The sequence below is a fragment of the Dicentrarchus labrax genome, unplaced genomic scaffold (assembly GCF_905237075.1).
Source record: "Dicentrarchus labrax unplaced genomic scaffold, dlabrax2021, whole genome shotgun sequence".
Taxonomy (NCBI): domain Eukaryota; kingdom Metazoa; phylum Chordata; class Actinopteri; family Moronidae; genus Dicentrarchus; species Dicentrarchus labrax.
This window is the reverse complement of record NW_026136702.1, coordinates 25,395,267-25,404,465: the sequence shown is the minus strand read 5'-3', so window position 1 is coordinate 25,404,465 and position 9,199 is coordinate 25,395,267. Positions and strand designations below refer to the sequence as shown.

The 9,199-nt window shown below is 39.3% G+C and overlaps 1 protein-coding gene across 1 annotated transcript; it reads right to left on the bottom strand.

Moving 5' to 3' along the window:
* Positions 1-349: 349 nt before the first annotated feature.
* wbp1la (WW domain binding protein 1-like a) lies at positions 350-8,966 on the bottom strand. The gene is made up of 4 exons (XM_051424447.1): positions 8,716-8,966; positions 6,311-6,413; positions 5,465-5,626; positions 350-4,383 (listed from the first exon to the last, which is right to left on the bottom strand). Exons 1-4 carry the CDS (start codon positions 8,770-8,772, stop codon positions 3,899-3,901), a joined length of 807 nt encoding a protein of 268 aa, XP_051280407.1. The 5' UTR covers positions 8,773-8,966; the 3' UTR covers positions 350-3,898.
* Positions 8,967-9,199: the final 233 nt, after the last annotated feature.

Here is a 9,199-nt window from a genome sequence, read left to right as displayed (position 1 = left end):
GACTCCCACTGCTAATATCACTGATATTGTTTATTATTATTATTATTAATTATAAAAATCTCATTAAAAATATATTAATTATTATTAATATTATTATTACTACAGTTACTATTATTACTATAATCACTGCTCATTGTCCCCCATCGTTGCTGTTGTCGTCGTCATCATCTTCTTCATGTTCATCATCATCATCATCAGTCACTACTACTACCTATTTGAAAAGTGTCCTGAGATAACGTCTGTTATGAATTGGTGCTGTACAAATACAATTGAATTAAAAATTGAATTATATTAATATAATTTTACTTTGCTAAAAAGAATTCTGAAGTTTCACAAAAACCAAAAAATATTGTCTCCATAACTTTTAATAACCATATTTTATACAAAATGTGACAGAAAAATATAATTTCATTGAGCAGGTAACAAAGAGCGTGTATACAGAGGGAAGCAGTGATGAAGACCACTGTTCACTGCTGCCTACGTGAGGAAGTGCTGCATTGACCCTTCCCTAAGTCCCACCCCTTTTAGCTCTGTGCTCCAATAACAGTTGAGAAAACCTCAATCAACTTCCTCCTTTCCTGTACTTAGATATGCTATATGCTAGGCTAATCTATGTTGAAACAACCACATCATGAAGATGGTCAGAAGGTCGCAGTGACATATATAGCCACATCTTAAGTTAGCAAAATGCTAGCTAACAACCAACTCATTTACATAAATCATTATTTAGCTAACTAGCTAGTGTTTTGCTAACATTAGCCAACTTAAGATGTAACTATATATATATATATATATATATATATATGTCACTTTTAACTTTAGACCATCCTCAGAATGTGGTTCTCCTTTCAAAACAGATTAGCCTATTTTACATATCTAAATCCAGGACAGAGGAATCTGAGGGGGGGCAATTGGAGAAAGAGCCCTCAGTGCACAGTCAGCTTCCCAACAGAGTGTATCCTCCACCTGCACCTGTCAGTCACTCCCTTTGTACGTACACACACACACACACACACACACACACACACTGATGGATGTGTGTGTGCTTTCAGAATAAACTCACTGATGGTAATATTTTCAGATCATGAAATATCTACAGTGAGCAAACTGTTTGTGAAGTAGTGAACCCAGCTCTGATGTGTGCAAACTACATCCTGCATTACATCACATTAATTACACTGAAGAGTCACTCAAAGACACTCCAGAGCTTTCATTCAGTTTACCTAAATATTCTCTACTCAAAGGGCTACATGAGGCTACACATCATGGCATCAGAAAACAACACCAGTGTGACAGCGGGCTGAACACAAGGGCTAATAATCAGCAGAAGGGAGCAGAGAGCTGATCATTTACCCATCCTGTGTGAGGAGGAGTGGGGCAGTGAATCTACAGTGTGCTGCTGGGGCTTTTCAATAATCAATAAAGTTTTTTTAACATTTCTATAAAAAGCATTTCAGCATGATTGGAGTTTTTACAATATTCTATAATTATTATATATAATATTCTATATAAATATTAAGCCTGGTTCTACCAGACTACACTAGCTGGTGCATTTTCCAATTTATGGAACAGTGATTTAAAAAAGACGGACATGCCAATGAATATGTAAGTGTTAAATCAAACTAAGACAGAAGACTGACTGAAGACAGATCATGATACTGTAGTTTGTCATACCCAGTCCAGCCATTTAAAAAAAAAAAGTGTATGCATGCTCACACATTTCTTTTCCTAAAAGACTAATCGGATTTAAAATACTTTCAGAGAAAGCATGTAAAAACTGTCTCCATCAATAAGAGAGGAGAAAATAAAAACCTGACAAATTGATTGGCTACCCTACCTGACAATTTTCCTTAAAAACTACATTATGCGTCTTTTAATGGACAAACAGACGTGGCTATGTTGGGTCTGTGGCTCTGTCATCAGTTCAGCTACAGTAGAGTCTGAGTCACACACACCTAATGTTGGCAACGCTCATGCATAGTCCTGTACATGTCAATCAGCTGTAAATGTTGTGTAATTTTAGATTCAAAATGTGCACGAGTGTGTTGGACACATTGAACACATCAGTTCATATAAAGCAGGAACTAGCTGAAGACACCAGAGTCCAAATACACAAAGTTGTTCTGTAGGTTTGTCAGTGAAGGTGACAGGTGAGCTTAAAGATCGGTGAGAGGACTTCATGTGCAGCATTACTAAGAACGGACTGTTTTGTACAGTATGTAGATGTGTGGCATTCCTGTGAGTGCTTCGGCTGCAGTTCAGATGCTGTTCAGTTTGAACCTGGCCTTGTTTGGACAAGGCAATCCCAGCTCACGTAGCATAAGGCTGTTAAACAGCTGAAATATACTACAATTTAATACTGATGCCCTTTACATGAACTACATAAACAAACTCGGCCATCAGCAAGAAGACTGGCTATTTCTATATAGTTATTCTTAAAAAGAACCAGTGTGTAGCAATTAGGGCCATCTTCACCCTCCCCTTCAAAGCATGAAGGGTAAACTACGGTGGCTGTTAAACACGAAAAACATAGATATAAAAGTCTCATTCTAAGGTAACAAAAACACAATGATTCTTATTTTCAGGTGATTATACACTAATGAAAACATAGCTATGAATATTATATTCCATTTCTGACAATAGATCCTCCTCAATGTTACACACTGGACCTTTAATGCCTGCCTCCGGTTGGATTCACCTTGTAATCAATAAAAGGGGACCTGAGACATTACAGAGCTAGCTACCACTCAATCAGCTGGACAATTCTAGATTACCACTGATATATCAGTATCAGCTTATACACAAGAACCAACAAGAAATGCAAGAACAACAATGTCGACGGATTGCTTGAAGAGATTTAGAAACGTCGTCTCCTTTACACAGTTTGTCTACAAGAGGGGGCTGACATGTAAAATGTCCTGTGAAACCAATCACTGTGACGCTGCTCTAACACTTCTGGGTAGACAACTAGTTGATTTAAAGAGATATGTCAAATCTGCAAATGTGTTGATTCCTGCCTGTTCATTTTCAGCATTTAAAGATTAAATACTGCTGTGCTTATGTTATAGACTGCTTTGCTAGCGGCTTTGATAAACCAAATATATCCAACAGCAACATCTCACCGTCCATCAGATTAGCTCTGGGTGAGCTCAAGCCTCATTTTCTGTGGTCCAACAAGTGCATTAGGTCTCCAACCTAACGTTAGTCAAAGCGTTATTAATGATATCAAAAAAGCATAAAACGTACATTTTGATGAATGAGATGTTAAACTTTATATTTGACTTTTGTTCTTGTTTCATTGATACTGTGTGATTTTAAATTGTTTATTTTTATTGTTATTGTTTTTGTGTGGACTCCAGGAAGATTAGTGACCAGTTTGTGGAAGCTAACTGGGATCCAATTTAAGAGTAGCAGATGTCTCAATTTGAAATAACACCCATTGCTGTCATTAAATTGTATATAAATGACGCAGCAGTTGTCTACCCAGAAGTTATTGTAAACAAACACTGTGATTGGTTCTATATATGATCAGATTGCTGAGCGTTGCAGCGATCCTCGTCTAATGGTACAGCCAGTGACAGAGCAACAGCCCCTTTAGTTACATGAAGTACTGTGAGAACAATAGAACAAAGTAAAAGAACCGTGTGAGCAAAGGTGAAAGAACGGGCAGCTCATCACCACAAGTAGTAACTGTCCAAACTTCAGCTTGAAAATGGAAAACATTTATCCATGCTTGGAACCAGACGTTGCATAATGTAGCTTTCAATGTCAATGTCTCCAGGCCCGTCACAAACAGTCAAACGTACACAGGTAGAAACAGACCAAGGTATAATATTGCATCTGTGACTGCTGCAGAGTTATGTTTCAGGACTGCAAATATTAAAGACATGATTGTGGACTACCTAAGAGACTGTGGCTCTGTGTCCACAGCTGTGTGTCTGTCTGTGTTTTCATGAATGGCTTCATCATTAATATGGCTGTGTTCAAAGGTCTGGGGACCTGAGCCATCACATGGGTCCTCCATTTGCCCCGTCCTCTCTTCCTCGGTCTCTTCTTCTCTTTCTAAAAAGCTGTGCTGATCCCACAGTTCCTGGCCGTCGCACACTTCGATCCCAGAATCCCCTGTGAAGCGCCGGTACCTGCCCGGCGTCAAGTCCTTGTTGGGGTTGTAAGCGCTGTGAAGGTGGCTGTGCGTGACTTCTGGAGTAGCGGGGAGTGCTACGTCAGCATCACTGGTGGAAATCGCCGAGTGTAGGCAAGGAGATTCCTCGGGTGGGTCCATGGGTGGAGGTGCTGACTGAAGAGGGGTGTAGGGAGGAGGAGGCGTGGCTGGACGGTCAACTACCTCTTCATATGCTGGAAGCAGGTAAGTGGGCAAGAATCCTGGAGGAAAAAAAAACAATACAGACAGATATTAAAGACTACAGTATATCAAAGTCTCAGTCGTTACGCAATGGCAAAGGCAAAATGTTCTCCCTGTGGGCTCCGAAGCCATGCACAAAACCACCAAGTGTAATCAAGGTGTCAGACAAATAAAGCTGGTATTTTCCAAATGAAGTTCATCTTGTATGAAAATCCCTATTTGCTTGTAAGTAAGCAAGTAGAAAACACTAATTTTGGATAATACCCACTTGATTTGTCTAATTCAAAAAAGGCTCACTATCTTCAGCTGAACTTAACAATGCATTGCATTTTTACACAGATCAAGCACTGTGGTCAATTCATGACTTCAATTAAATTGCTTTAAAAAGGGACAGTTCACGCACAAAATTTAAAAATACATCTTTCCTCTTACCTGCAGCGCTATTATTATCCAGCTAGTTTGTTTTGGTGCAGTTTCATGGAGGAACTATTTTCTTTCTGTAAACAATAATGGTGTCGTCCTCGTTAGCTTGAGCTAGCTAACGTTTCAGCTGAGATAGCTAACATTCAGCTAGCAGTTGGTGGGTGTAGTTCAGTAGAAAGAAAATAGTTCCTACATGGGTCATGGTTTCTGGAAAGGAAGCTTTTTTCCAGAGTTTTTTAAATGGATTTATTTGGTGCTTTGAGCTCCACGTGCCCAGTGCCATCTGGTTCCATCATATTGAAGAGAAGGCCAATATGTCCAAAACTCAGCAACTCACACCAAATCCATCTAGATGGATAAATAGCTCTACAGGTAAGAGGAAGAAGATGTATTTTGGATTTCGGGGTGAACTGTCCCTTTAAGAAGAATTTTTGCAACTAGTATGGGTAGTCACAGGGTCAAACTATTACAGGGTCCTTGCTTTAGGAGTTAAATCTGCACCATTCCACTGGTGGAGTAGCAGCAGCTCAGGGGATGGTAGTTCAGTCGGAACTTGTTGCTCAGAAAGATAAAATCTTCTTTCCCATTTTGTTAGTATGATGTGATGAGGTAATATGAGCTGGAGGCTAACTATGTGTGGCATGTGCAGAGGCAGCAGCGTGTCAGGCAGCTACTTACTCAGATAGAGGGGCAGCTGAGAGTTGTTGTGAGCCTCTCTGTAAGCAATGAGGTTGATCTCGTTCTGACGGCGCTGCTGCTGGAAGCGCTGCTTGGAGCGCCAATGCTGACAAACACAGCAACATGTCAGGATAATGATCAGAGTCCACACCAACCAGAACCCTGCAGGGAGAACACAATGTGTGTATCAAGACAAAATTAATACATATTACACAACACACAAATGGTGCAAAAGCAATTAATCTATAGATTAATTGACAATAAAAATCAATCTGAACTTCAGTATTGACAGAAAAAGATACTATATCCATTTTATTATATTTTCTTCATTTTCAAAATAAGCCAAGCTTCTCAAATGCATCAGTTTTTAATTTCGTGACACTAAAATCAATAAAACTCAACCTGTACAGGAGAAAGTATAAACAATTATTTTTTCTTCACTTTCAGAGCGTGTTTTTTCGACACAGAGTCAATGATGAAAAAAGTAATGAGATCTGACACCCTGTCTTAGTTACTATTAATGCCCCTTCCCACTCATTTTAAGAAATCATTTCCCAGATGTTTTTAAATACAGGACAGCATTTTAGTCAAATTCCAGGTGTTTCCATGACTGGAAAATGAGTCTTCCATTAGGTTTTCCAGGATGCATGAAAACCCTGTTGGTATCAAAAAACGTCCCTGAGTGCACTCTTCTATTTAAAAATACCAGAGATTGCTCTGAAAGGCTGGGTGTCTCTTATTAAAACAGCATTCTGCATTCTGAGAGGCAACCAGGTGGGGCCAAGTAGCAGCAGCACAAACCGTAAACATTTACACTCAATGAATGAGGAAGAGTGGGTAACTCACACCACAGCTCATAGTAGTAGCTGCAGCACTGCGTCTCTCCACAGCAGTGACCTGACTCGCAGATGTAGCTCTGGTTGTTTACTCCCTGGCACACCAACCTGGCCTGTAAATACACACACACACACACACACACACACACACACACACACACACACACACACACACACACACACACACACACACACACCGATCTGTCACTCACACTGGATTGAGGAAGCTGGTGAAGCAACACACAGCATACTGACACAGTAATAACAAGAGCTGGGCTTTAAAAAAAAAAATACATTAGTTAGCATGACACTTTCTAGCATCCCTTGCACATTATAAATCAGTCAGTTGAATTTTTTGTTATCCACAAACTATGTAACAGCCTTTATTTTTATTTAAATATTACCATACACGTGTGCTTTTGGATATGTTTTCTAGTAGAGCTGCAACAGTTAGTCGATTAGCTGTCTACAGTTAAACGAATCATCAACCATTTTGATAATCGATTGATCATTATGAGTCAGAATAAATGTCCACATTCTGATTTCAGCTTCTCAAATGTGAATTTTCTGCTGTCTTTTGTCCTCTATGACAGTAAACTGAATTTCTTTGGGTTGCGGACAAAACACCTTGGGCTTTGGGAAACACTGAGCAACATTTTTCACCATGTTCTGACATTTTCTGGACCAAACAACTAATGGATTAATCAAGAAAATGGTTGACAGCTTAATCAATAATAAAAGTAACTGTTAGTTGCAGCCCTAAATTCAAGTAAAGTTTTGTTATAAACACTGTAATGCATACGTTATAAAGCTTTACTGGAGATTTCAAATATTACGTAAATATATCATGTAGCCCTGCTCTCCCCTGCAGAATGCCCATTCATTTTCTGTAAATGAACTAATCGATTATTGGGCTAATCATTTCAGCTTCAGCCAATATCATTATTTCACATAGTTGCTTTTCTTGCTGAAGGAGGCACACTTGTGGCTCAGTGGCCCAGAAACTGTCTGGATCTAACCGAGTAGAGCTTCTGGAGTCAGATATCATGTTGCCCAAGTAAACAAGGCTGCGTCCCTCTGACCTCACTGGAACTACAGGCAGCCACTACTGCATTAAACTCTTGTTAAACTACCAGTCCTATCTGCAGCAGTAACAATACTTCTCTGCAGAATACTTTTAAATGCATAATACAGCTAATCAGTCAGTAGGAATAAACTCCAATGTGTCACTTTCATTCATCACTGTTTTCCACATAGTGCTTACAGACCTACTGCTCTCATGTGATGGGTAGTTACTTTGGTAAAGGCAGAAAAACACTCAAATACCAACAAACACATAACATGACTGTCGACAGTCCTTAGCTTGTGTTTCTAGATTTCCGTGTTTTTACAGACAGGTTAGGAATTTTGCAAATGTCATATTCCTTAAAAAGGAGGTTAAAGGTCATAATTTACTGACACTGGGAATCTGAACAATCAAATATCTTCAAGCCACCAGCCCGGTCTCTTTCTAGCTATCTCTGCTCTGATTGGTTGTTTTCATTCAGGCCCGGTGGATTCTTACAATACCATCAGGAGCACTAGAAGGAGCCAGAGGAACCTGATTGTTTGAAAGATTATCTGTCTCATGTTCTACTGTCGGGATATAGTGAAAGTTTCAGCTAATGTGACAAAAAGTTATTTTTATAAAAGTGACCTGCTGCAGCTTTAATTAGCAGTAGATAAATATTAATCATGGTAACTTCATTTCTTTCTAAGGTCAAACTGTGATATGGTAATAGCAGATGCAGATTATCTCAGTCTTTTTCTTTAGTCACACATTCTGTCACCAAACAGTACAACGTATTATATCTCAGTAGATAGGATGTAGTTAACTAACAGTGAGTTGAATATGTTTGCATGTTGCTGGGATTTGTGTGTAAAAGGTGTCATGTAACTAACGTTAGCTACTTTAAATCTATGACTTATTATAATATATGAACAATCATTCAAACACAGTAATAGCCCGGGTTCCTGATACATAGTATGGTAGATTATCAGATCATTCTCGGTATCATTGTTTAACATAAAAAAAAAACGTTACCTAAGTTAGCCTGGTCTAACTTGTCGTTTTAACAGCACTGCTAACTTTAGTAACGTTACCCATGTTTGTGACTGTCGGCACGAACAGGAAACTGGCCTAACGTTACGAGGAAGATAGCTTTTAAAAACTCAACCAACGACCTTACAGCCAGCAACCACAGAATGAAATAAATATGGATTGGCAAGTCAAAATAGGGCTAACACGTTTTAGCTAGCTGGCTAACTAAGTTAAGGTAGTTAGCTAGCTGAAGCTGCCTACCAGTTAACGTTAACGTTAGGTAACTAAAGAGCGTCGGGTAATTAACGTTAACTAACGTTAGCTGTTAACGTTACCTCCGCAACTGTGGCCGCCGTCGCTGAATTTTCTTGTCCGAGCTTCAGTGACCCCATTACTGAAAATATTACAGACTGTTATTTCTTTACCACTAAACTGTTGAACGGTCGCATTGTTAACAAGACGTCGGCCTCGATGGCTGACCCAAACAAAACAACTCCAGCTAAACTTCAACAATCCTTCCCTCAGGTCCCGCCCACCCGTCTGCGTCACTTGTCACCAGGCAGGCGGGGTCAATTTAACCTCAGTGTTCCATAGGTGATCATTTCTAAGTAATGCAGGGGGAAGTTAAATAGTATGGAAGCCCATTTCCGCCAATGGGAAAAAAAGATCTCAAAAGAATGGCTTAGTATCTCAGAATAATGAGGAGGTTTCTCAATATTTTCACCTAGTACCTCAAAATGATGACGCTGTGATACTAATTATAATGATCATTATTTTGTGATGGTAAGTCAGTAGTTTGAGAAACGTTCTCAGTAAAAT